The following is a 27,147-nucleotide window of genomic DNA, read 5'->3' as shown; positions in this document are numbered from 1 at the left end:
AATGGAAAACAAATGTAAGAAAAACATTCTTCTCAAAGATGATCAATGCAGTGAAGTGAATTGAAAACAATAATGAATTATCTTTTTCAAACATCCTCCTCTAATGCTAGCAGTGGCATGGATTGGTTCAATCTTTCTAGAAGGCAATTGTTAATAAAATTACAGCTAAACAGTATATAGCACTTACGGGCAAGGCATATTTTAAATTATTCATACATATATATGTATGCATGTATGTATGTGTGTGTATATATATTGATATATAGATAAATATATAGATATATCTAGATATATATATATAGAGAGAGAGATATTGCTTAACCAACAGTGCTAAAGAGCTATGGAGCTAATAATAGACTTGTAGCTAAAACTATGGACTTTGGAGTCAGACAGTAGAAGGTTCAAATCTTGTCTCTGACACTTATCAGAAACAGGCTAGTTACTTAGCCACTTTGGACCTTAGTTTTCTCGTCTGTAAAATGGGGGTAGTAACATCCACCCTGCAAAGCAGGTAAAGCTGTTGGCCAGTCCCTGGCCCACAGACTGTTCAAAACGCAGTCAGTGCCTGTCACTGGGCAAGGCCGCTGCAAGAGGCCTGCTTTCCTCTTGATACTTTCTAGACTTTTCCACATTTTCTTTAATGAGTATGCCCTACCTCAGTCATCAGAGGAAGGGGAAAGGGAGGCTGGGGCCTGAGGTCCGAGAATCCTGTAAGGGCTGGCTCCACCTCAGCTTCTAGCAGCTCTGCTAGCAGTCACTTGGGTTACTGAGCATGGCCCCTCTTGCCCACCTATTCTCCCCGGGTGCCCAAGGGCCCCTAGTAACCCTGGGTAATTCACTGCAAACCGAGCAGGCCAGAGGAGGGAAGAGGAGGCCGGCTGCCAGGGAGAGTGGGGCCAGGTGCCTCGTCGCCCAGCACAGGCACAGCTGGAGCCCTGCCGGCCTCTGGCCCAGAGCTCCTTACCCCACCTGGGCCCTGCATCCCATCTGACTTCCCCTGGTTCAGCATCAGCATCACCATCGGGGCAGCTCTAGGCCTCCCCATTGGTCACCCTTCAACTTGCTGGCCACTGACCAAGCTTCTCAAGCTGCCTGAGTGGCCTTCACAAACCCCATCTGATCGTGTCACGTCTCCTAAAAACCTCATGCCTTCCTGCTGCTCTTCGGATAAAGTCCAAAAGTCTTAGCACACCCACCAGGCCTGCTGCCCTCCCCAGCCTCCTCCCGCCCCTTGGCCTGGTCGCCTGCTGCCCTTCAGACCTTGGTTCAACTTTCCCACCCTCTGGGAAGGCAGGCTTCACCTCCCAGACCAGGTTAATCGCCATTCTGTGGGGTCTCTGAGCACCCAGTGCCTCTCACGTGGAGCCCTTTTCATGGAGTGGTCAGCTTATTTCCACAACGGCAGCGACCGTCCCTGTCTGTGCCCCATTGTAGGCCGGGCACCTTGAACATGCTGACAGCTGACCACTTACCACAGGCCAGCACTGCTCTTAACTCAGTTACACCTCATGACAACCCAAGGGGGCAGCTACTCTTATTACCCCATTTTCCAGATAAGGAAACTGAGGCATGGGAAGTTCAAATAATTTGCTCACAGTCACACAACTAGAAGGTGACAGAGCTGGGACGGGAACTTCGACCGTCTGGCTCCAGAGTCTGTGCTTAACCACTGTGCTTTCCTGCAGCAATAACTATGGGTCGGTTGGACACATGACTCAACCCTGGGCCTCCAAGGTCAGCTAATGCCATCCACCCAGGGTTCTGGCTTCTCTGCTTCATTCTCAAAGTCCTTGATCTTGACTCCCTGCAGGACCTGACAAACACTCTTCTTGATTGATTTGAACGTGGGGCATATGGGTATGTGGTACATGGGGAAAGCCTTGGGCTCTGGAGCAGGCAGGTGGGGTTGAAGCCTGGCTCTGGTCTGTACCAGCTGTGCAGTCCTGACAAGTGTCTTCCGACTGGCAAACCCAAGGACCCGAAATACAGCCCCGCCACTGCTGGTCACTGCAAGTGACCCCAGTAAGTCATTGGCCCTTTGGGTCTTTGCTCCTCTGTGACCTCAAGAGGGATGGAGTGCCTCACCTTTGCTCTGTCTCCCCTTTTTGGTTCCTCAATCCACCAATCTCTCCCGTCCTTAGTCTGGCAGGGGGATCTTTAACCCACAAGGCCATAAGCTCCCAAGGGCTCAATAAATACAGCACAGGAACGACCACACAGCGACCCAGCCGGACGAAGGGCAGGCTCCCTGCCACCACGCAGACCCTGCCTGTTTGGCTGACTTTTCCATCAAAAGCACATAGTAGGTGCTCGATAAATGTTTGTTGATTGAAGGAAGATGAACGGATGGGGGCCCCAGAGGCAGCTCTCGAAGCCAACACCGTGCGGAAAAGGAGGAGCCGGCACAGAGCCTGGAGGAGGCCCGCCCTGCAATCCCACCAGGTCTCCTCCCAGACCCAGAAAGGATCTGGTAAACAGCGAGGACCCTCTCCCCAGAATCACATCTATTCCTGCAGATCCACGACATTCCCTTCCAATCTTGGATAAGTCAGGAATTCCATCCAGGAAGAGCCTCTCTTTAACCCTGTCCTGGCCACGCCACAGATTGAGAGCTGCCCAGGGCCAAAGCCCAGCAGACTGGGCCTCCCATCCAACTGATCTGTCCTGGATCCACCTCTGCTCACTCCTTAGACTCACAACCAAGTGTCCAGGTAAAGGGCATGACTTTTCCCCTTGGCATGTTATGCAAGTGCTAATGGGAGAAGAAGACTCCCATTCCAGTGTATTTTCTGGAACCCTCACCCTTATTTGTTTACACAGAAGCAAGCTGGAAGCCTATCCGTGAGGCCCTGAGTCCACGGGTCCCAGCTCCATGTGGCAGCGGGAAGACTCACCTGCTAGGTCTGAGCCTCATTCACCATACCCAGAGCTGCTCCTCAAAATGGCGAGGACGGCAGCTGGTGGGTCCTCCTCCTGCCTCTGCACATCGCTGGCAGGATGGGGGCGGGCTGCAGGCCAGACTGGAGCTGAGGCGCTACAGTGTGGGGCAGCCTGGACCGGGGAGAAGCTGATGGAGCGTCTGCTGCCACAGAAGCAGGGGGTCACGTTTGGGAGCGGGAGGGAGGGAGGACCAGACAGTCCCAGAGCAGGCCAAGAAAGGCGTGTTCCTGAGCAAACCTGGCAATCAAAACAGCTGCCAACCCTCAGCATCTCGATGTACGCCATGGCCTAGGAGACCGGAGGCCTCTGCAAAGCAGAAGTCTTCCAAGGAGCTCCCCTCTCTCTGCCTGACCCATGGGGGCAGGTGCCACTGCCGTTTCTTAGACAGTGTCTTAATCCACCTGAGCCTCAGTTTCCCCATCTGTAAATGGGTGCAATAGCTCCACCTATCACCTAATGATAATGAGACCATTAGGTCTTTGTGGGGATCAAATGAGACAGGTTACATGAAGTGCATGCAGAGTGCCTAGCACACAGTAAGGGTCCAATATACGGTGCTTATTATCATCAGTGTTTGCCTTGTTAAAACCCAGAGCACCTCCAGGCAGCTGCTGGCCCCTAAGCACCTGAGGCCTCTGTGCTTGCCTTCCAAGGAAGGACCCCAGTCCAGCCCTGGCCGAAGTCACACACCTACAGGGGCAGAGGCAGGGGCTCCCGCAGCTCTGTGCAAGGGCTCTGCGCTGGCACTCTGGTGCCATATCGTCATACATCCAGGGCTACTTGTGTACATTTGTCCCAAACTTCTGGACAAGGTGGGCAGAGGAACTCTTCCCTAGGAGTCAAGCTTGGCCTTTGGAGGATGTTCAACCGTCAATCGCTGCATGAGCTGGGGCCAGTCAGTTAGTGGCCTTCCTCAAGCCACTAGCCCTTTGCAATGCGTTAGCAAAGAAGGACCCTGAGCCCAGGCCAGCCAAGGCCCAGGGGTGCTCTTCACGTGGCCACTCCACAGCTGACAGCTGGGCAGATCCTCTGCCTGTCCTGGCCTGCCCCACACTCTTTCGGCACGGATGCTGTGCTCTTGGCTTCCCCGAGCCTGTGTCTTCCTTCCCCTCCTCCTATTTCTCCAGCCATCACTCGAGGCTTCTCCCTGTAACCTAAATAATGCTGGCCCCGTACTTTTCCTTGTGCTTCTCACTCCATGCCCGGTGCTCCAGGAATGCACCGAGGCGCCCCGGGGCTGGAGCCGCCCACACTCATCAGAGCGCCAGTCACGTGGGTTTCTGGTCCCATCTAAAGTCCAGAGGTGGCATCTCTGTGCTGGCCACCCCCCAGGGCTCTATCTCCAGCTCAGAGTTCTCCTGAGTTTCAGAATGTCCGCGAATCATCTCCACCGGGCCGGTCTACAGATTCCCAAATGCAACATTCCTTCTTCCGGTTCCTCGATTTGGTCACCTAGGCTAACACCAGGGAGTCACCATCTCTCTCCTCTCGTCCATCACCGAGTCCTCCCTACCTCACCTCCACATTGTCAAGGTGCCCACTCCCCTCCTCCCGCACCCCTACGCTGGCCTGTATCACCCCAGGTCTCCCTGCCTCTGCTCTGGTCCCCCCCCCACCCCAGTCCATCTTCCACACGGCATCCAGGGTCTTTCTCAAACATGATCTTTCCACGTCCCTCCCGAGCTCGAAACTTGACATGCCTCCCCAGGATGTGTCTTATGACCCAGTAACACGTACATTCGAGCTGGACCTTCACAGCCCTCCCTATTTAGCAGCAAATGACCTTTCTTCCCACTCCCTTTGAGGGCCTTAGGTTCCAGCTGCCCTTCTCCCCCTCAACCCCTCCCCACCAGAAGCTAAACTCTTAACTCCTCACTCTGTCTCCAGCCCGGTACAGGGCCTGGCACCTGGGAGGCACGAGGGAGTGCTTGTGGCCTGGATACGGATCCTCCACAGTGACCCTGAGGCCCGACCACCAGGAGCCTCTAAGAAAAGAAGCTCCCCCAATGCAGCCCTAACCCCAGCATCCATACCACGGCTCTCCCTCCAGACCCCACAGCAAACACTCACTTTGGCTCCAGGAGGGCCGGGGAGGCCTGGATTTCCATAAGGCCCAGGAGGACCCTGAAAGGGAAAAGAAGAAAGAGATGAGGGGAAAATAGGGGTCATCCCACTTCCTAGAGCAGGGCCTGGCACTTCCGCCCACCCATCCGCTGGGTCTTCCCTAGCCAAGTCTCAGCAGTCTGGCCATGGCAGCTGCTTGCAGAGAGGCTCCCCTGACGCCTGGCCCCGTGTTAAGCACTTTCCATGCATTATCTCACTTTATCCTGTTAACCCACAAGGCAGGTGCTACCACGATTCCTATTTTCAAGATGAGGAAGCTGTTGCTCAGAGAGGTTTATAACTTTCTCAGGTCACCCAGCTGCTAAGGGGCAAAGCTAGATCTCACCCTCAGGTGTGTGGCTTCAGAGCACAAGCCCTTAACCCCTGAATGTGACCACCTTTCCGTGCGCTCTCCACCTGGCCCCATCAGTCCCTCCCACACTTGCTTCCTCGGGCTCAGAGCACACTTAGCTATTTGCTGCCCTGACCATGCCTGGTATGGATACTTCCTCTCTGTATAATTTTTGTCATGCTGTTCCATCATCTGGCATGCCTTTCCCACCCATCCCCTCCAGCTGAAACCCAACCCATTCTTCAAGGCCTGGCTTTAATGCCACCTCCTCCAAGGAACCTTCTGGGACTCTTCCTGCTAAAGGGAACCTCTCCAGACTTCAGACTCCAACTGGACTTTGTATGCGTCTCTGGAGTTGCGAGCCCAGTCAAGGGAGCACTTGGCCGGTCCGAACGAAGGGGCATCCCTCCTGTGGCCACAACACGTAGTCAGAGCTCTCCCTTAGGTTCCTACACGCTCTGAGCTTACAGGGTCCCCCAGGGACCACGAAGCAGCTGGGAAGACTGAACTCAGAGAGTCAAAGAGTCTTGGCCAAGGTCACACAGCAGAGTAGCGGCCAAGAGAGGGCCGGGACCCAGTTTTTTGGCTTCAAGTCCAAGGCTTATTCGTGGCACTGGATTTTCCCAGGCCATATTTGAATCTCCCTTACAACAGCTGGGGCCTTATGTCCACTTTCTCTGCAAAGGCCCTGGGCTAGCGTCCTGCAGCCCAGTAATATAAACAGAGTCCTAAGAGTTGAGTACTTTCTGGGGGGGTCTTTTGTCCAACAGGAATAATCTGAGGCATTGGGGATGGAGACAGGCACCTCGAGGGGTGCCCCCTACTAGACACACTGCCCTTGTCCCTGGCCCCTCTTGACTCATCTGGCTGTGTATGAATTTGCTTCCTTCCTCTCTTTTCAAGGCCAACTTCCCAGCTGCAGCCTGTCACATTCCGCCCAAGGCACCTCCCTCTTCCTCCACGCCTGAGCTGGGACCCTCCCCTTCTCCATCCATGTGGAGGAGGAACCGAGCTGAGAGGCTCACTCAGTCTGGGGAATTTATAACAGTGTCATGGGTGACCTCCAAAATAATCAACCCTCCAGCCCCTTCCCAATATTTCACCAAACGCTGTCTCCTGGCACCTAGATGCAATATGGTCCCAGTTCTGAGCCTTCCCTCTCTCCAGCCTCAGTCTCCCCATCAGTTCCATGAACGACAGGGACTCATGGTGTCTAAGGAATCTGGAAGACCTCAGAGCTTCACCCCAGCCTGGGCTCCTGGGATCTAACTTTAGAGCTCAGCCTGAATTGGGAAAAGGTTGGACGGGGGTGTTTGAGGAGGGGACCCTCACATCTAGCGTCCCAGAACCAGGCATGGGCTGTGCCGGGCAATGTCAAGATTGACTACCTCTCCCCAGTTGTGCCCCCAGCTGCCCTAAAGATGGAGGGCTAGAGCGCTCGGCTACCCCATCTGCAGCTTGTGAAGGTGAGGGCTTCCTGCTCTCCCATCCCCACTCCTCCACCCCTCTCCAGCCACTGCCTTGCAGAGAAATGAATCACATAGTTGACTGGAAGCCAAGCAGACCGACTCTACAAATGCTGCAGCCCAGAAAGCCGAGTGGAGGGAGGGCCTAGGGATTCCCCAGCACCCCTCGATGGGTCAGGGGAGTATGCAGAGGTGGAAAGGGGCCAGCCACAGAGCTTTGGATGACCTCAGATAAAGCCCTGACCCTCCCTGAGCCCCAGAACCACCATCTGTACAGAGGAACTGGGATTGTTTAATCCCAGCATTCTACTATCTTTGGAATTTTATGATCTATGGAATTTCCAGTCTAGAAACAGGGTGATGGGCAGCAGGGAGTGGGGAGTACTCCGAAAGCCTGAGAGGGATGTCAGGAGAGTCATTCCCTCACTTGTGGAATTTCAGAGCTGGAAGGAACTTTGGATGGAAATGCCTTACCATGATCCGGTGTTTTATAGATGTGGAAACTGAGGCCCAGAATAGGGAAGGGACTTGCCTAAGGCCACACAGCTTCTTGGGGGAAATGCTCTTGACTCCCAGACTAGAACCCATCAGCAACCATTTGCCCAGCACCTTCTGCACGCAGGGTACTCTGCTAGGCATTGGGTGAAAAAGAAAAGTCAACAGGGCCTGTCTCTGGCCCAGAGAGGCTCAGTTGAGTGGATGGAAAAATTAGCGCAACAGGTAGTTTAAGAGTCAGACTGTCTGCTGCTCTGGAGTCAGACCGTCCGGGTTCAATCCTGGCTCTGGCATGTACTCTATGTTTGAACTTATCCAAAGCAAGTGAACCTTTCTGAGCCTCAGTTTCCTCACTTATAAAATGGGGATAGTATTGGAACTTACTTATCGGGAAGGCTGGGAAGATGGGATGAGATCCTGCATACGCCACTCAGGTGACAGAGTTCAGTGGTCAATGTGAGCTTTTACAAAGGGAGCCATGCCATCCAGAGGGGCAGTTAACTGCCGCAGGAGCTCCAAGAAGGAGGTGATCATCAGAGAAGGAGATGGCATTTGATCTGAGCCATGGATGGAGGAGGAATTTGCAAAGGAGGACATGCCGGGTCAAGAGGACAGTCCAAGCAAAGGCACAGAGGCTGGGGGCTCAGGAGGAGTTTGGAGGCCCAGGCAGACTGCTACGTCCAGGGGTCTCATCCTGGTCCCAGGCTACAAGGTCCCTTGGCCAGCAGTGTCCATGATACCTCTGTGGTCCCCAGCTCTGGGCAAGTGCTCCATGGAGACTCCAAAGCCAGGAGGAAATGCCACTTCAGACAGCAGATTCCAGAGCCCTGGGCCCAGGGAGCACAGGGCCAGGTCTGGAGGGAACTAGGGCTCGAGTAATTGCATAACCAGAACCATCCGCTGGGCTCAGAGCTAAAAATATGCCCCAGGCAGCTATCTCTGCCAGGGCCTCGCCAGGCACCCAGCGTGGGAAAGGCTGATTCAGCCTGGGCACAGATGCCAGGCGCCATGGGTCTGAGCCCTCTTGGGAAAAGGACAGATTTCTCTCCAAGAGGACCCCTAAGAGTCCCAGTATTATATGGTTAAGAGCCTGGGTTCCAGTCCTAGCTCTTCCGTTTCCTAGTAATTCGGTTTTCTCATCCCTAAAATGAGAGTGGTCATACTGGCCCATAGGGGTCCTGGAAGGAGAGGGGATCAAATAAGACAGCATTAAGTGACATGCCAGGCATAACAGACCAGAGCTATTTTTCACTCTGAGGTTCGGGCTAGCTCCTATCAGCCACCAAAGCCCTGCCAAACCATCCTCCAGACTTTGGTTGAACCTCTCAGCGTGGGAAGCTCACCCCGTCCCTGGCATGGCCCATCTGGTTGCCTATGTCAGCATCGCTACCCCAGGTTGGCCCAGCAGAGATGGGAAGATGGATGCAAGTGTCATGCTCTCCCAAGTCAGCTTTTTTCCTGGACAAACACCAAAGCCCATCAGCTGAGGGGATGGGCAGAAACCCCTTCTCCACTCCAGGCTGCCAAGGGTGATACTCACAATAGACAGCATAGACTCTTCAAGAGGTTCTCACTGTCCCATGCCACGTCTGGCCACACAGTGCCCCCTAATAGCCCTACGTCCACTCCAATGGACAAAGTGGAAAATGGGTGGCAGGCAGCATGAGGACACACAGCAAAGCTGAGACTTCAGGGGCAATGGGGTACAGGACACAGAGCCTACCAGAACTCAAAAGGACAGCACGTGATCACTTACCCGAGGACCCCGTGTACCAGGAGGTCCAGGGAGCCCAGGCAGCCCAGGCGGACCCTGAATAAAAAGCAAGAAGACAGCATCAGTGCCCAGTGGCAGAAGAGAATGGAATCATGTAGTCATTCAACAAAGCTATCCAGAGCTCTGGACATGGAAACCCTACGGTTGAGAAAAGGGATCCCTTGAGGTACCTACCTGAGGAATGCATGCTCTTTGGGGCTTTCAGGCCATTGCAGCTGCTGTTTCTTGGTCTTTGAAGCACTCATCTTTTATTACTCAACTAACTTAGGGTGTCGCCTCCTCCAGGAAGCCTTCCCTGATCCCTCCCCTAAGTTGGGCCAAGTCCTCTCTTTCCTTCTGCTTTAAAGGCCACTGTATTATATTTGGGGAATTATCTGCTGAGAAGCCTGTTGCTCCCACTAGACTATGGTCTCCTCAAAGGAACTAGTGGGATATGAGTCATCTCTCTCTTCCCAAGGCTCAGCCAAATGTTTGATAAAATAAAACAGCAAGAGACCTCAGAGTTCAGCCAAGTTATCTGCAGAGGCTCAGGAGAGAAGGGACTTGTCCAAGGTCACACCAGCATCTCTGCACCACGGAGAGGCAGTGTAGCATAAAGGGTGTAAGCTAAGACTGTTGCATCAGACAGGCCTGGGTTCAAATCCCAGTACTGCCACCTACCAGCTGGGTTTGGGCAAGTTCCTTAACCAGCCGGTGCCTATAAAATGGGGTAATAATGCCCTCCTCATAGGATTATCGCGAGGATGAAATGAGATGGTAAACATATAACACAATGCCTAGTATGCAATCGTCACTCAAATGTTCCATCTATTCCAGTGGTCACAGCCGGGTCCAACCTTCATCACCACGCCCTGAGAACCTGCAACAGCCCGCTCACTTGTCTCCCTGCCTCCGCCCTCTCCCCCATCCAGTCTTCCTCCACACAGCCTGGTTCACCTTCCCAAGGCATTCCCCCTGCTCAACAACATTCAATGGCTCCCCATTCCCCACATAAGACGGGCCTAACCCCACAGCATGGCATTCAGGGAGCACCTGTCTGGCCTCACCTCTCTTCCCTTCCCATAGGAAGCAAGTCAGCCCAGCAGACTTACTAAACTGCAGTCTGACCTTTGTTCAAATCCTGGTCTTGCCACTTAACAGCTGGAGACTTGGTGCAAGGCCTTCAGCCTGAGTCTCCACGGTTCTCCTTTACCACAGCTACTGCCCTGTCTACCCCAAAGGAGTGAATGAGGATTAACTAAGTGCCTGATGTAAAGAACTGAACACAGAGCCTTCAAAGGAAGCCAGGCTTTCAAGGATGTGTGAGGCCTGGGGAATTCATTTGTTTCAAATAACCATCAACGAGATTCCAGGTTTCCTGCCCAGAGTTAAAATCGGTGTTGAAAACCCAGTACGATTTGGCTGGTAATTAATCCAGATCTCACGCTGGGCAGCCTTGATTCACAGTTCTGGTCCGTGAACACCACGTGCTTGCTCGTCCATAAATAAAAATCAGAAGAGAGATCCAGACAGGCAGATATGGGTACCAAGGCCCCAGGGTCACTGCAAAGAGCCCCGGCTGGAGGGAGGGAGGCTGCCGCGTGACCCAGTGCAAGTCCTGGCCACCTGAGCCTCCAGGTACCTCTGGCCAAACTGGCAGCAGGCAGCATTCCTTCCATCCAGAGCCCAGGGGCTGGGTGGACAGTTTCTAGTCTTTTTTTTTTTTTTTTTTTTTTTAAATATTTTATTTATTTATTTATTTATTTATGGCTGTGTTGGGTCTTCGCTTCTGTGTGAGGGCTTTCTCCAGTTGTGGCAAGCGGGGGCCACTCTTCATCGTGGTGCGCGGGCCTCTCACTATCGCGGCCTCTCTTGTTGCGGAGCACAGGCTCCAGACGCGCAGGCTCAGCAGTTGTGGCTCACGGGCTTAGTTGCTCCGCGGCACGTGGGATCTTCCCAGACCAGGGCTCGAACCCGTGTCCCCTGCATTGGCAGGCAGACTCTCAACCACTGCGCCACGAGGGAAGCCCCAGTTTCTAGTCTTATATCTACCTCTGGGGGTTTGAGATTCAGGGCCAGCCTACTCTCTGCTCCTCCCTGGGAAGCAGTAGAATACAGTATAAGACAGGGGCCTGGGTCCACACTGGGCACCCTTACTTACTAGCTGTGTGGCTTTGGGCCAGCTCCCTCCGGTCTCCAAGGCTTCATTCCTTAACTGTAAAATGAGGCTGTACCAGCAGCTAGCTGACAGATAATCTATAAAAAGTGCAAATCCTAGTGCCTGGTACACAGTTAACGCCCAGAAAGTTAGTGCTGTTTCTGTTAAGCAAGCTGCTGGAAGCTTCCCAACTCAAAATTTTAAGCCACCTTCCTCAGCATCTGTCTGGGGGGAGAGCAAAAGATTTCCCTTCCTAGAAGGTCCTCCTCGGCCCTATTCTTCCAGGTGACCCAGAATCAAAGGCAAATGCAGGGGGCTGAGGCCAAGCATTACTGCAGGTATCTTTATCATGACCGAATGAGAAACCACAGAGAGGCTCAGAGAGGCAAAGTGATTTGCTCAAGGCCACACAGCTAATAGGTAGAGCCCGGATTCAACCAAGGATCATTTGACTTGTTCTCTTATCCTGGGCAGCTTCCACACAGACAATCTTGGCCAGGTGCGTTGTGACTAGGTGGGCAACCTTGGGTAATTCCCTTCCCCTCCGTGGGCATCTGTGAAATGACTATCCCAGAACCTTCCCAACACTGGCGTTCCCTGAATTTCTGTGGTGATTTCCTCCTCTAGGTTTTCCAGTGGGAGAGAAAAGGTGAGATCATGTCCATCTCCCAGAGAAGGTGGCCAAGGCCCAGAGGGGTGAAGGCTGGTGCAGGGCTCCAGGGAGGGACAGTCTCCGTGGGGTGTAGCTCCCTGGTGGACCCCGGGAGGGCCACCACTGCAGTGGCCTGGATACACCCTCTTGGCACTTCTCCTGCCCCAGAAACGGGGGCATCCAGCCTGGAGTCTGACTTCATCCTTGACATCTGCAAAACAGACTCTAAGTGCCAGGCAGGACCCACGGCCCCGCCTGGTGATGTCAGTTCACAGCCGGACTCCTTGACACGGCAGCCCAGCCGTGCAGCTGCGGCCCCAGGCAGGCCTGACCCTCCCACACTCAGTGAGGCTGGGTGCCCCCTGCCCTTCTCGCTTGATCCGAGACCCTGCCTGCTCACCGTGCAGTGGAAAAACGCTGCCATTTCTTTCCAGGGCCTGAAGCCTGAGCGGGTGACTCCGGGATGATTCACAAGGCCGGGGTGGGATTTTTCCACTCCACGCTGCAAACAACGGGGCCTCTGAGAGGGCCTGGAGCTGAGGGGGAGGGGAGCGGGGGCTGCAGGCCTGTCTGGGGGAGGTGGACGAGGCCTGGGCTCGGGGCTCACGCAAACAGAGCCATGGAAACAACCAAGCAGCCGCTCTGGGCTTCCCCCAAGGGTCCTGGCATCCAACAGCCAGGCCTAGGGGAACCCCATCCCCCGGAACAAGTCCACCCTTGTGTCCAGCTGCAATAGCCCGCCTGCCAAGCCTTGCAGAAGGAAGTTAAGTCCTGGCTGGCATGGCCCCTGGCAGCAGGCAAGGAGAGGTTTCACAGGCCTGGGATCTGGGAGACCTGAGTCCAGTCCTGAGCGTGCTGCTAACAACCAGGTGACCCTGCTCAATGACCTTTCATTCTCTGGGCCTCTGCTCAGTGCCTGCCGCCTGGTGGGGGAGGCAAGAGATCTCAAAAGGCCCTCCCATCTCTAACCATCTGAGCTCACGATTATTCCCAAGGTTAGCCCAAAGGGCACTGAGCTTTCCCCAGTCTCTGTCCTAGGGAAGGGCCTACTGGGACAGGCCTTGAGCAGATTACTTCATCTCCCTATGCCTCTGGGTCTCAGTTTTCCCAGCTGTAAAATAGGAATACAATGCCCATTTTTTTTTCCCCAGGATAACATATACGCGTGCTGGTTATTCTCCATTTGCTTCCCAGATCCATTCTGTGCCCTGGGAAGCTGACCTCTACAGGCTGCACTGCCAGGCTTCCCTGCTCTCTGCTTCTGGCTGAGTTTGGTCAATGGGAGGCCCCAGCAAGAAACTTCTTCTTCCAGTAGAAGGAGAGGGTGGGTGAGGTATTTCTCTCCCTGCTCCCTCCTTGCTGGGCTATAGTTTGGTCCCAGCTCTTGTCCGAGACCCCTGTTCATGTTTTAACTCTCACTGGCTTCTAGCAACACCTTCCCCTCCCCTTGTAATTCACGTTGGACCCCATGTGCTTCTCCAGCCCCTGTCGATTCCTTTGATGACGCCAACACCTCTGTAAATAATCCCTTCCTTAAACTCTCCTCGATTACCCCGTTCTCCGCCTGGGGTCACAGGATACAGCAAGCAAACTGCTTAGCACAGAGCCTGGCACGCAGCAGGAGCTCAAAAATCATATGCAAAGACAAAGCAAAATGCCCCTCCATTCTCCTGGATTCTAGATGATACCAGTGTAAGGGGTGAATTGCTCAAGATCTAGCCCTGATTCCTAACTGCCAATGGCATGAAGGCCCTCCTGTGCCAGAACCTCTTGGTTCTCTTAGGGCAACAATGCCCCTACCTCAACCATTTGCACATCAACAATCAGCCACAAACATCCACTGGGACCCATATTCTAAAGCTGGGTGCTTTATGCCTCTCATCTCAGACAACCCACACAACTTTGGAAAGGTAGGTGGTACCATACCCTTGTTTTACAGAGGCCAAAAACTGAGGTTCAGAGAGGTTAAGTGACTTGCCAAAGGTCACACAGCACCTAGCACCTAGAAGGCGCTCATTCAACATTTGTTGAAAGAATGAAAAGATGGCTGGATAAGGGAATGGTTCAAACCCAGGTCATTCCAAATCCAAAGTCTGTGTGCTCTTGCACTACAAGCGCCTCCTTACCCCACCGGCAGCAAAGATCTGTGTAACCTCAAAGAGCCTGGCCTGCGTGTCAGGACAACCTGTTTTTCGTAAGGATCAAATTCCTTCATTCATCTCCCAGATAGTCATGGAGCATCTGCTGTGGGCCAGGCGCTCGGCCGGGTCTCCCTGAGGTGACGCTTGGAAAAAGTGCAAGGGCGTGCAAATGCCAGCAGCCTGATCGTGAATAAATAAGGCCTTGACTCGCCTCCTCCTGGGCGTGGGGCTTCTGTGCAGCTTCTGTGCAGCCTCTGTGAACCACAGCTTCCCCGCCCCTAGTCACCCGGGGCCAAGCTCAGCTTTTCCATGCTCCCCCCGCTCCTGGGGCTCCCACAGAGCTCCCTCCCTCAGTGCTACAACTCCTGGCAGGCCTGGGCCCAGAGCTCTGTCTCAGCCTCTGCCAGTCTGTCCCGTGCCCCTCGAGAACCATGCAGAACTGGCCAGACACAGCCTTGAACACCTCTCAGGCTCTGAAAGGTCCTGCAGTCATTTCTAAGAAGGGAGCTCTCCCAACACTGGGTCATAGAGGGAAGACAGCCCCAGGGAGAGGAAGGAAGTTCCCCAAATCACCCAGAAAATCGAAAACTCCAAGGCAGTCCTGGAGATTCCTCAACTGGCTTCCTCACAGGAGGTGGGAGCTATTACCTTCTGCAGAAACCAAAGCTTAGAGTGGGTCGGGGCCACAGAGCTAGTAAGGAGTGGAGCCAGGATTTAAACCCAGGTCTGCGTGTGCCCAGACTGGGGACAATTAAGCCTCATGTCCCGGGCAGCACAGCTTCTGCTCTGCTGGGGTTAGATCCTGAATGTATCTGAGGGTTTGGGGCGGGGATAAGAGAAAACAGAAGGAACACGAGTTCTTGTCACTGCTGTTCAAAGATGCCACCTCAATGAATAATTTCTGATATCTGGTGAAATATAAATGATCAGTTCGCCACCAGTTTGCCACAGCGGACTGGACAAAGCTTCTAGAAGCTTCTTGGTTCCTACTGGAGTGAGACTAGGTTCCGAGCTGGGGGGAGGGTGGGATTAGGGGATAGCACAGGACATGAGGCAGTATGGCACCCGGGCACGCTGATGTCTTCCCTCTTGCCCTCATCTGTTGTGGGCTGGAGGAGAAGGAAGAGCCATGGTCCTCACTGAAGCTGCATCCCAGCTCCTCCTGCAAGAATATGCTGCGTGCCCTTGGCCAAGTCTTTTGTCTCCCCAACCCTGGTCCTCTCATCTGTAGAGGAGGGGTTAGTACACACATCCTACCCTCCTGGATCAGTTTCTACAAGGTCCTAAAGGGAGATGCCACGTGTGTGGAAGTAACTCATGAACGTGATAGGTATAGAAACAGAAGACTTTTTAGACGTTGAACTCTTCACTTGAGACCAAGGACAGGGCCTGACACAGCTCTGAAGCCCGCAGCCTCTCAGCTCTGAGTCCTAGGGTCTCAGAGCAGACACTCGGGGCGGGGCGGGTGGAGGGGGGGAGCGGGGACTGGAATGTGCTGATCTTGGAGTCTGGAGCTGGGGCGTAAACTTCAGCTCTGCCTCCTACGTGCTGTGTGGCTTCTGAGTGAATCCTGGCCCTTTCTGGACACAGTTTCTAGGCTCCTCACCCGCCCAATGATGAGGGTGAACTGAATGGTCCCTAAGCATCCATCCCCTGAACAGGTCAACTAAAGCACCTTCTTCGATCAGGGGGGAAGTTCAAGACCAGATCTGGCAGGAGGCCTCACCTCCTGCTGACCCACATCACCAAACCCCAGGAGGAAAGTACGAGGCTCAGGCACCCGAAAGGCCCAGAGGCAGAGTCTACACCCTGAAAACCTGCTCCTGCTCCAGTTGTGCTGGCTTGGACACGGCCTCCCTCATTCCACGTCACACACAGCCTTGGGGGACAGGGCTGGCCTCCTCCACTCGGCGGGGTAGAGACCCTAAACTTCGCTCCCCCTCTATCAGAGGGGGACAGTTCACCCCCTTTTGACCTCACAGCCAGTGAGGCCAACCCCTCCACAGCTTGGGAAGCTGAGCTATCACAGGCCAAAGGTCCCTGGTGCCTGAGTAGGACTGGGTAGCCTGGAGGGGTGAAAAGGGTTTCTCCTGCTTTCCTCGGCTCCCCACTCCATACCCTGCCAATTTCAGAACACGGGACTTGAGCAGAATGTTGACATAATCGCAAAGCAATGCATACAATTTCCGTAAGTTCTACAATATGGTTATAATAAAAACGGGCTCTCGGTCCCCTTGGAGACAGGCTGAATAAATATTATTCCTAATGATTATTAAAACTCATTAAGTGTGTTTGTAAGGCCTGGGAATTCCCAGTATCTGCCACTGTCTCCACATTGTGGGGAGCCTAACCCAAGCACAGAGCCTGGTGGGCGACCCGGCCCCGGGAAGGAGGGATCCACACGGTGGTCATCTCCAAGGAAGGAGAACAGAGCAGAGGCCCGGGCTTTCTGGAAACTCCATCTCATCATTCCCCACCCGGAGGAATTGGCCTCCAGCTGCAGAAAGGTCGCTGCCCCTGGAGACAGTCCCAGGCATGCCGGAGGCATCGACCCTGAGACCGTTTCCTGCACGTGGAATGTTCTCTCTCTCTTCCTTGACTGCTTGGACTCACCCTGATCCTCCTCACCCCCAAACTCCTCTACCAGGGGCCACAAATCAAATGTCTACAGGAGCCAGGCAGGTAACAGAAACAAGATGAAAGGACTGGGTTTGAAGGCCAAGTGGGAGACGTGTGGGCAGGCACACACAGGAGGGGGCCTGTCCTGTCTAAAGCAGAAGCCCTGACCCGGCCGCAGCCCATGGGCCACTGCATCTCTCCCTCTTCCAAGAAAAGCCAGTCACCCAGTCTTTTAGAAGAAATCTCTCACATTTCAAAAAATATTAATAACTTATTAAACATTTTTAAACAATGCTGCACGTGCGAAACCAAACACACTCAGCCCTACCCATGTGCGACCTTCGCCTGAAACTCGCAGACAAGCTGGTGGGCTGGAGGAACCCTGTTCCAGGGCTCAGGCAGCTGGCCTTTGGAGACTGGGGCCAGTCAGTTCGTGGTTTTCCTTAAGCCACTCAACCTTTACAGTGAGGCTAGCAAAGAGTGACTTGGGGCCTGGGTTAACCAAAGCCCAGGGTTTGCTCTTACCTGGAGGGGGTCACCAGACCCAAGTCCACCCCAGGGGATCACAAATCTGGGGCAGGATGTGCCATCATGAATACAGCCGAGGTGGAGGCATGGGGGACCCGGGGTGGAGTCAAGGCCCTGCCTGTAACCAGCTCCCTGCTCTAAGCTGCTTCACTTCCTCTGCCCTGACCAGGAGCAACTGCCTAACTGCCCCCATCACCCACTCAAGCGCCAAGCAGCAGGCACAGCCCACCAAGTCTTACCGGTAAACCACAGTCTCCCTTGGGCCCCGGAGGTCCCATCAGCAGCAGGAAAGGTGTGGGTCCCACCAGGTGGAAGAACGAAGAGCCAGTGCTCATGGGCTGGGGTCTGGAGGACAGGAATCGCGCCGAGGCCAGCGCCGGGGCCGGGGTGGTCTGCTGGCTGGGCCGCAGCCGTCTGGGGCTCGGCCCAGTTGTCGGATGGTTAAACGGGACATCCCTGGCTGCCTTCCCAGGTCTGAGAGGCACGGGCTTCCAGGGGCTGCTCTTGGATCTGGCTTTCTTTGTGGCTTCTGATCCAGTGGGTTTCTTGCTTCCAGTGGGGGCTGAACCAGGAGCGAGGGTGGGAGGCATCGCTGTGGCTTGTGGCCGAGCAGTCCTGGAAGCACTAGGACTGGGGGCAGGTGATGGGGGCACGACAGTGGGTCGGGGAGGTCTGTGTGTGTTGGCGCGGGCAGGAGCCGGCTCACTGACACGACTGCTCAACTTGGTCTCAGCCTGGACCACTGGGGGAAAAGACTTTTTAGAGGAGCTGGCAGCAGGAGGTAGGGGCCGCGTGCTGGGTGCTGGGGATCTGGGCGTTACAGGGTTCCTCTGGATGGGCTTCACTGTGGGACAGGAGACTTTGGCAGGAACTGGGTGGGAAGTGGGTAGCACCGGCTTCTTGGCGGGTGGGGCTGACTTTGTGAAGGAAGGCGGAGCTGTCTTCTGGGTGGGGCGGGGACTTTTGACAGGGGCAATTGAAGGAGAAGGGGCTGAAGGCTTGGTGGGGTGACTTTTGGGGATTTTGGTGGCTGTGCTCTTCTGCAGTGGCTGGACAGGTCTGGTGGAGCTGGCAGGAGAGGCTGGGGGCACGGGAGGCAGCCCTCCACTGGCTGACAGCTTGGCAGGTGGCAGGAGGGTCCGGGCTGGGCCTCCACCTGTGACGGGCTGGTGAGGGCCTGTGGTGCTAGTCCTTAGGGGCTTGGCGGGCATGGCAGGCACCACAGTCACCCTGGGCCCCCTGCCTGCTGGCCGTGACGCCAGGGCTGGCGTGGCAGTGGTCAGGTTCTCCAGGCCCAGCAGGGCAAGGTCGGTCTGGAAGGTGAGGGGTGTGCCAGAGTCTCGGGGGAGGAAGGGTCCCAGCTGGGGCCGGTACGTGTCAGCCTGCCCACACTGCTTTCTCAGGTGGGTACAGTAATTGTGAGCGACCTGCGTCACGGGGTAGATACTGAACTGGCACAGGGCACCTTCAAACTGGACTGCGTGTGGGCTCATCTTCCCAAAAAGGAACAAGCCCTCGGGGTCAAGCGCTGGGTCCCTGTGGAAAGGCAGCGGGACAGGCACCCGGTGCTGCCCGCAGGCCGTCACCAGGGTGATGGTGCGGCCGCGGAGCTCCAGGGCCAGGTGGTGCCAGCGCCCGTCGTGCACGTCGAGGTCGAAGGCCACGGAGCGCCGGGGCCCCAGGTGGACGACTGTCTTGCCAGGGAGGAACTGCAGGCCCAGCTGCAGCTTGTGCTTCCGGCTGCGGACGGCGAAGAGGAAGGCATGGTTCACTCGGTGGGAGCAGAGGCTCAGCACCAGCGCCAGCTCTGTGCCCAGGGCGGCAGGGACGACGGCAGCCGTGGGGGCCTGGAGCCGGGCCCGCTGCGTAAAGATGAAGCCTGACTGGAACGGAATGACCCCTGGGGGCGGGGGGCTCCGGCCGCCCGCTGCCTTCGTCCAGCTGAGGCCCAGCCGCTGGAGGACGTCCACATCTGGAGAGGGAGGGCAGAGGGGGAGAGGACACAGTCAGAGCCTGCTTCCGGCTGCACAGACGGTGAGGACAGTCCACCCGCTGCTACCTGCTTGCCCCATGGCTGTGGCTGACAGCACAGAGTTGGAACCAATCCCTCGTCTGGCTACGTGATCCTGCATATGCAGACCGTCCTCCACTTATGATACAGTTACATCCCGATAAAGCCAAGGTAAGTTGAAAACATCCTAAGTCAAAAATGCATTTAATACACCTAACCTATGGAACATCACAGCTTAGCCTAGCCTACCTTAAACAGGCTCAGAACACTTACATTAGCCTACAGTTGGGCTAAATCATCTCACACAAAGCCTATTTTATAACAAAGTGCTAAATATCTCACATAATTTATTGACTATAAGTGAGAAACAGAATGGTTGTACTGGTTCAGAATGGTTTAAGCGTATTGATTGTTTCCCCTCGTGATCTCATGGCTGATTGCGAGCTGTGGCTGCCGCTGCCCAGCATCACGAGAGAGTACCATACTGCATATCGCTGGCCTGGGAAAGGATCAAAATCAAAAACTCGAAGTACAGTTTCACTTTGGCACCATCATCAACTCAAAAAATCATAAATCGAAACATCATAAGTTAGGGACCATCTGTAGCGGCTATGAACACAGACTCTGGAGCCAAACTTCCTGAGTTCAAATCCCACAACTTACTAGCCTTGTGACTTCAGTGCCTCGGTTTTCCCATCTTTTAAATGGGATAATAGTAGTGCCAAACTCAGAAGGACGTTGTGAAGAGTCAATGAGAATGCACTTGGAAAAAAATGCCTGGCACAAAATAAGCACTTTTGAAGGAGAGCTATTAATATTAAAAATAATGATAATCACCAAATGCTAGAACTAAGGGTATAAGAGCCTGCCCACCATGGTTTGTTTCCCCCTCTCTCTTCCTTGAAAGCCATATCCTCCAGGAAGCTGGCCCATAAGCGAGGGAACGACAGGAATGTTCATGTCACCAGAGCTTGGGAAGGCTGTCCAGGGGACCTGACTAGTTTCACCATCGTTTTCACCCAGTCTCCTTCCCACCCCCGAAGTCTCTCTCAGGCCGGAGCAGACTAGGGGAGCTGCTGTCTACACAGAAGGCAGAGGACATTTCCAATGACTCCCTTCCTCCCTGTGTGGCCTTGGACAGAGCAGAGGAAGTAATCAAGGCATCCCTGCAACCTCTGTCCTCTGGCGAAGCGTCTGGACATGGGACCGTGGTATGGCCAGGTCACATCCGCCTGGTAATTACGCCGGCTGGGCTTGCCAGAGCAAAAGGAGGGCTTCCAGGGTGTTTATGGAAAGGTTTCCTGACCTTGCCTCTCGTCGGGTCATTCGACCTCCTCCAGTTGGCTGAGCTGCCAGTGTCTGCAGAAGCCTGCTCAGGAGCTCCATCTCAGCAGGAAACGAGAGGCTGCCTCCGGAACTGGGTTCCGGGAAAGGTCCTCAGGCCCCCTCCTCTGAGCTCAGCATCCTAACCCCTGAGTGTGGAATGCTCTCTCCCTCATCACCTGGAGTAAGAGCGGGGTGCACTGGGCTGAATGCAATCAGCTCTTAGTAGACCCTAGGTCAACCACTGTGAGATGGACAGGGGGATGGACAGAAAGATAAATGGGCTGGAAGAAACTGAGACCCCGGGTGCTGGTAACATGGCAGCATAATGGTTCCATAGCAGGCTCTGGAGTCAGAAGGCTGGACTTTAGAGCCAGACAAGACCACCTGTGAGTCCAGACCCTGAGCCTCAGTTCTCTCTGCCGTAAAACGAGGCTGCAAAGAGTGCCTACCTCATCGAGGTGCTGGGAGATGAAATGGAGGTCTTCCTTATTACCTATCCTCACCCACCCCTGCATCAGGTACCTCTGGCCAAGTCTCTTCCTGCCCCCCAGGCCTCAGTTCCCCTGCCTGAAAGACAAGGGAAACCAGACCTGGAGGTGGCCACAAAGTGCTAAGAATGTTCTAAGAACTCTGTAGCTGTAGGCTGCTGTTTCACGTTGGCTTGGATTGAAGACTCTTATTCTTCCCTAGGACCCGAGGGCCTTCACTTCACTTCAAATTCCTCCTTTCTCCCACCTCTTGTCTGTCCCCAAGTCCTAAGCTAAAATAAACCACACTGTTTAAGGATTGTGAGTAGTAGCATACTTTATACGTTTAATCACTGAAAGCCTCTTGCTATCATAAGATACTTCTCACTATAAACAACTTAAAAGGGAGGAGCCACTTGTAATGACAGAAAGTCACTGCCCCCTGTCCCATCTCGGCAGCCCCTGAGAGGCTCCCAGGCCTGCACACATCTCTCCCTGCACCCTGCAACTTACAGCCGCTTGCGCTCCCTCAGGGAAGATGACAACCGGCCAGGCCAGGTGGCACCGAGGAGGTTTCCCTTATCATCCTCTCCAGGTGGTTTTTTTTTTTTTTTTTTTTTGCATTGGGTCTTCATTGCTGCACACGGGCTTCCTCTAGTTGTGGCGAGCGGGGGCTATACTCTTCGTTGTGGTGCATGGGCTTCTCATTGCAGTGGCTTCTCTTGTTGCGGAGCATGGGCTCTAGGCACGCGGGCTTCAGTAGTTGTTGAATGCGGGCTCAGTAGTTGTGGCTCGTAGGCTCTAGAGCACAGGCTCAAGTAGTAGCCCTCAGTAGTAGCACAGGCTTCAGGAGTTGTGGCGCAAGGGCTTAGTTGATCCACAGCATGTGGGATCTTCCCGGACCAGGGCTCGAACCCGTGTCCCCTGCATTGGCAGGCGGATTCTTAACCACTGTGCCACCAGGGAAGCCCTCCAGGTGGGTTTTAAAGCTGACACCAGGCAGTCTCCAGGACTCCCCTGCACACTACCTGCAGCTCAGGGGCCAAGTCCCCAACTCTGCTACCTGGAACTGGCAGAGGTGGTCACCGCTAAGCCTCCGGGAGCCTCTGACCACGGTGGGCTCCACGGGGATAGAGAAGGGCCGTTCTTGCCCAAACTTTTCAGGTGGTATATAATTAACAATAAGAAGAAGAACTAATATTTATTGAGCACTTACTATGTGCTTTACAGGGGTTCTCTCTCTCTATTCTCTCAATCATTTATACAGCAGGTACTGTTTATTATCCCCATTTTACAGAGGAGGGTCAGAAAACTGAGCGATAGTAGCTTGCCCAAGGTCACACAGCTTATAATAAAAGACCCAGCTGGCCCCCGGGTCTTTGTCCTTCCTTCATCACTATGCTATCCTGCGCTGGAGGCCCTAGACTGGTTGGAAGGCAGGGTGGAGACACATCCAGAATCCCATCAGGGGAGAGGCGCTGGGGGACAGGGGAACGAATTCAGCCCAAAGCCAAGATGGAGGGACCCGGCCAGCTGGCCGCAGCAAGATCCCTTTATTACATAAACCGGGCTCCACACTGCTCCAGGCTCTCCTCACCACCCCCCTAGTGCCTGACTCAGGACTCTGGACAGCTGTTCACCTACTCTGTGGGGGAAAGAGCAAGCTCGGAAAATATGACATTTGCACAAAATGTTGCTGGGCAGCAGGAGTCTCTTCCGGGCACAGCCCTCCCCTTCCAGGGGCCCAATCCCTGCCCGGTGGCCAGGTCAGGCCACAGGGGCTCTGGGAGTGCCCGGCCGCCTGCCCCGGCACACAGGCCAGGCGGGTGTGGAGGAGGGGGAGGGGCTGCTATTTTAAGCAGCATTGTGGCTGCTTGACAAACAGATGTGGGAGACGTTTCAGTTTCCATGGGCAGTGGTGTAGCCAGTGTCCCGCTGCCTGGGCCCCCTGGACAGCTCCTCAGGGATAGTGGGGAAAAGCGGCATCTCACGGGAAGGGGAGGGCAGATCACAGGCGTGGGCAGTGATGCTTGTGGCCTTCGTGCCTCTTGTCAGCACTTCTTGGGGGTACCCATTGGACAAAGAGGGACAACTGCAGCTTACTGACCCAAAGTAACTTACATTCTGCCCTAGATAGGAACAAAAGCATCCCCTTTCCACATTTCTGCACTGAGCCCTTTCTACCCTTCACAAAACATCAAACGTGATTTTTTCAAGCCCGGAAGAGAAATTTGCCAATGACTGGCTCCATTCTACTGATGAGAAAGTCGAGGCACTGAGTTCCAATTAGGGGAACTGATGTCTCCTACCCCTGCGTTCTCAGATCCCTCTGTCTTCCTTTGTCTCCCCCTGGGCAAAGAGAAGAGAGAATTACCTTCAGGAGCTCCTTGGGTGGAAGCCAGGTGACAGGCAAGTGAGACTAAGATCCAGGTGAAGAGAAATCCCCTAGAGACCAGGAGACACAAGCAGATGTGACATTAGCTTCTAACTCTCCAGCTGGGGAGTTGGGAGTGGATCACCCAGCCCCAGTCCCACCCCAGTCCCGCCCAGGGGAGGCAGGAGGTGAGGCACAGGCTCCAGGACCCCATCGGACCAGCCCACACTCCCGGGGGTCCAGCCACAGCCTCTTGGGGCAGGACCTGCTTACACAGTACAAATACAACCTCGCTTTTCACAGATCAATAAACCAAGGTCACCGGGCGGGAACTAGTAGGCAGGAAGCCCTGCCCTGGCCGTCAGGAGACCCAGGGTCCAGCTCAAAATCTGCCGCCGACTCACTGGGCAACGAGGGAACAGCCCCTGCCGCTCCCCGTCTCTGGGCCTCAGTCTCTCCATCTGTACTGTGGCCTCAAGATCTTGAGGCCCAGTGGGCAACAGAGCCAGGGCTGAAAAGTCAGTGGGAAGACCAGACTGCTCTGCTTAGATGACAGGTGTTTTCAAAGGGCAGGAGAGATGAGAACTCAATCTCCAGACTCACGGCGGAGAGCGGGAGAAGACCCCTTAGCCAGGACCAGTGTGTGCTAAGGAATCTGCCTACTGGCTTCACGCTGATAGGAAATGGGAGAGAAGAGGAGACGACGGGCAGTCAGGCCCCCACGGGTGCAAACCTGGCCCCATCGCTTACCAGCTGTGTGACCCTGGATGAGTCCCTCCGCCTCCCTGAGCCCGTCTCCTCCTCTGCAACTCAGCTGACACTCCCTATCTTGCAAGTCAGGCGTGAGGATTAAATGAGCTCATGCATGTCAAGGGCTCGGCCTTTTGCCAGCCACCAAAGTGCTTCTTATTCTTAGACCAACCCTGCTGTCCCTGCACTCTGGGGCCTGGAAGGGTTAATGCTCTGCTCAGGGGCTCCTGCCAAGATGGGCAGAGGCAGTGATCCGATTTCACCTTCCTGCGGGAGCAGCCACTGGCGACACCCGAAGCCACCGGGGCATCTGATCCCCAGGCAGGCAAAGGGGAGGGCGGCACGTGGCCAGACTCGGCCAGCTAGGATGCAGGCAGAAAGAGCCCCGACAGGCGGGTGGTGAGGGCAGAGGCTGGGACACGTGGGCCCAGGATCCATTTCCAAGGGAAAGCCTAGGATGATGTGCTTCTGGGGAATCACGTAATCCAGGAAACCCATCTGCCAGAGTGGATGTCTGGAGCCCCGGGTTCTTCCCAGCTCCCTGGGAGCCTTGGAAAACACCCTCTGATTTAATACCAAGTACTCCAATTTAATTGCAATTAGGATCAATGGTAATCCTGACCTGGACACTGTGGAAGACACTGATGGTTACCTACCCACAGCCATACCACTTTCTGCTAGTTCAGGGAGACCTGAACTTCAGAGGATACTGGATGAATCTGGATAAGTCTAAGCCCACTCTGAGAATTTGCCATGCTACTGACTGGCTTAGGCATGCATATGTGACCCAAATGTGGCCAATGAGATGTGAGGGATGCCTGTCAGGGCCTCTTAAGAAAGAATTTCAAAGAGACATGGAAAAGGTTTTCCTCTAGCCTTTGCATGTTGTTGAGTGGGGACTTGCTGCTGCAGCCATTTTGTGCATGTGAGGTAACAAGCCACATGAGCATGTGAGGATGGCAGAATGGAAAAATGGTGGGTGTCTGATGACACTTGAGATGCTGAATTGGCCAACCCTATTACTGCTTTTCCTTTGGGCCTCTTGATATGGGAGGTAATAACTCTCCTCGTTGTTTAAGCCATGTTCAATTGAGAGTTACTCAGAGCATAAGGTGAACTAGCTGAAACAGCACTCAGATGCTGACGGTCCCTTGAAAGCCTTCTCCAGCTTCTGGGCCTTTGCACATGCTAATCTGAAGTGCTCTAGACACTACTCTTTTGCCTGGTCAGTTTCCACTCATGCGTTAGATTCTAGCCTGGGTGTCATTTCCCAGAGCCTGCTGCACATACGTCACCGGGTATCCCACGTATGGTCATTGTCTATTTCTCTGTTTCCCTTTCTAGCCCAAGTCCCTGAAGGGCAGAGACCACATCTGTCTTGTTCACTCTTGTTTTCCCAGCACCTGGCAGGCATGTAGTAAGTGTTCAGAGTATTTTTGCAGAAGGAATGAATGTTACCTGGTATTACAGGACTCTGGACTTTACAAAGTATCTTCCCAAAGCTTTAACTCCAGCAGGCCCACCCCACCTCTGACTTTTTCCAGGGATGCTCCTGGATAATCCTTGCTCCCTCCTCATCCTCTCCAATCTGCTGCCACTGCTGTGAGAATGCCTTTTACACAGGGCCTGTCCTCCCTGCCTCCACGGGCCTCACCTCCAGCGCATCACCAGCAATAACTAAAGGTCAGTGCCTAGCGGCCCTGGTCTTGTCTCGGGAGAAGGGTAGAGGCTGACCCTTCTGGCATGACCTGCCCGCTTGAAGCAAATGGCAGACACATCAGCCGTGATGAACAGTAATAGGCAGCTTTGTTTGATTTGACAAAAACTGAGGCCTAGGGACGGCAGGTGCTTCCTCAAGGTCACCATGGGCAGACTCTGGGGACATAGCTCTTCAGTACTATTTCCCACACCCACCAAGTAGCTACTCCAGGAAACTGTGGACAGATCTACTGGGGAAGAGCCATCTCCTATATCCCAGTCTTGGTAGTTCCAAAGCACAGCTGCATAGCAAAGGCTCTGAGAAGTCTGCAATAAGGAAATTCACTGCACTTTCCGTCGGTCAGCAGTGCCTGAACTTAGAGGACCAGGGAACTCATTTTTCCTGAGAATGCCTCCTCAGAAGACACTGCCCCTAGCTCTCCAGTGTTCCTGCAACCTTACTAGTCTCTGTTCCATTTCCTTCCGGTCTCCTCTCTTCCCAGCCCTTTCCAGGCACCAGCTCTCACTCCTTGAGTCTCTCCCTGTGTCGTCACATCCACCCTTCTTAGGATGCTCCCCAAGCTGATAAAGAGAGGCCAGGTGGAGAGGAGAAGGTGCAAGAACCACGCACATCCTTCTCGGTCAGTTTTTCCTGCTGGGGTTATGCCAAGGTGACCACCCTCTAGAGAATAAGAGGATGTATTGGGGGCAATATCCATAATCCCTAAAGGTCAGGAGAAAGAAGACTCACAGGGGAGATGGGATCAGAATCTTCTCTTCAATTAAGCTTCCTAACACCACGGTTTCTAACTCGAGAATTTCAGCCCCGAAAGGCCTGTTACAAAAATATTTGTCTCCTTTTCATTCACCTCAACAAATGCAACTGACCCTCTCAGACCTGGATTCTGTATGCACTTGACCCAGAAACTGCCAAAGTATAGCACGGGAGTATAGAGTGGGAGAAGGTCCTTTGAGATCATTTAGAGGCCAGACTCTAGTCCCAGCCCCTCTTTATAGAGATGGGCCACTGAGGCCCAGAGAGGGGAAGTGACTTGCCCAAAGCCACACAGCATGTCAGTGACCCACATCATCTGACTCCACCACCTAGTAGACAGTCCTTTTCGCTTGACTCGTCTCCCATGGAGAAGAAATCGGAGACTTACAGGGACTTCCTACTTGCCAGAGACCAGAGTCCCAGCCTTCACCAACAGGAACAGAGATGCATCCTGAGGAGCCAACAGCCATCTAAGTAAGCTCCAGGCCTGGAAAGTTGGCTCCCAGAGGGAGGCCCTGCCGATTCATTTGCTCCCGTTC

At 54.3% G+C, this 27,147-nt stretch overlaps 1 protein-coding gene across 7 annotated transcripts in view; it reads right to left on the bottom strand.

Moving 5' to 3' along the window:
- The window catches only part of COL27A1 (collagen type XXVII alpha 1 chain), a 144,966-nt gene that overhangs the window by 113,205 nt on the left and 4,614 nt on the right, over positions 1-27,147 (bottom strand). For all 7 annotated transcript variants that reach the window (XR_005020262.1, XR_005020261.1, XR_005020263.1 and 4 more), the window contains exons 2-5: positions 23,386-23,456; positions 17,447-19,179; positions 9,113-9,166; positions 5,011-5,064 (exon numbers count right to left, since the gene is read on the bottom strand). Coding sequence is in view for 4 of the 7 variants with exons in the window: in XM_036854957.1 (XP_036710852.1) it covers positions 5,011-5,064; positions 9,113-9,166; positions 17,447-19,179; positions 23,386-23,456 (1,912 nt within the window). In the remaining 3 variants the exon portion in view is untranslated. The remainder of the gene's footprint in view (positions 1-5,010; positions 5,065-9,112; positions 9,167-17,446; positions 19,180-23,385; positions 23,457-27,147) is intronic.

Source organism: Balaenoptera musculus, chromosome 6 (assembly GCF_009873245.2).
Source record: "Balaenoptera musculus isolate JJ_BM4_2016_0621 chromosome 6, mBalMus1.pri.v3, whole genome shotgun sequence".
Classification (NCBI taxonomy): domain Eukaryota; kingdom Metazoa; phylum Chordata; class Mammalia; order Artiodactyla; family Balaenopteridae; genus Balaenoptera; species Balaenoptera musculus.
The sequence above is the reverse complement of the archived record's forward strand: the minus strand, read 5'-3'. Positions and strand labels throughout refer to the sequence as shown.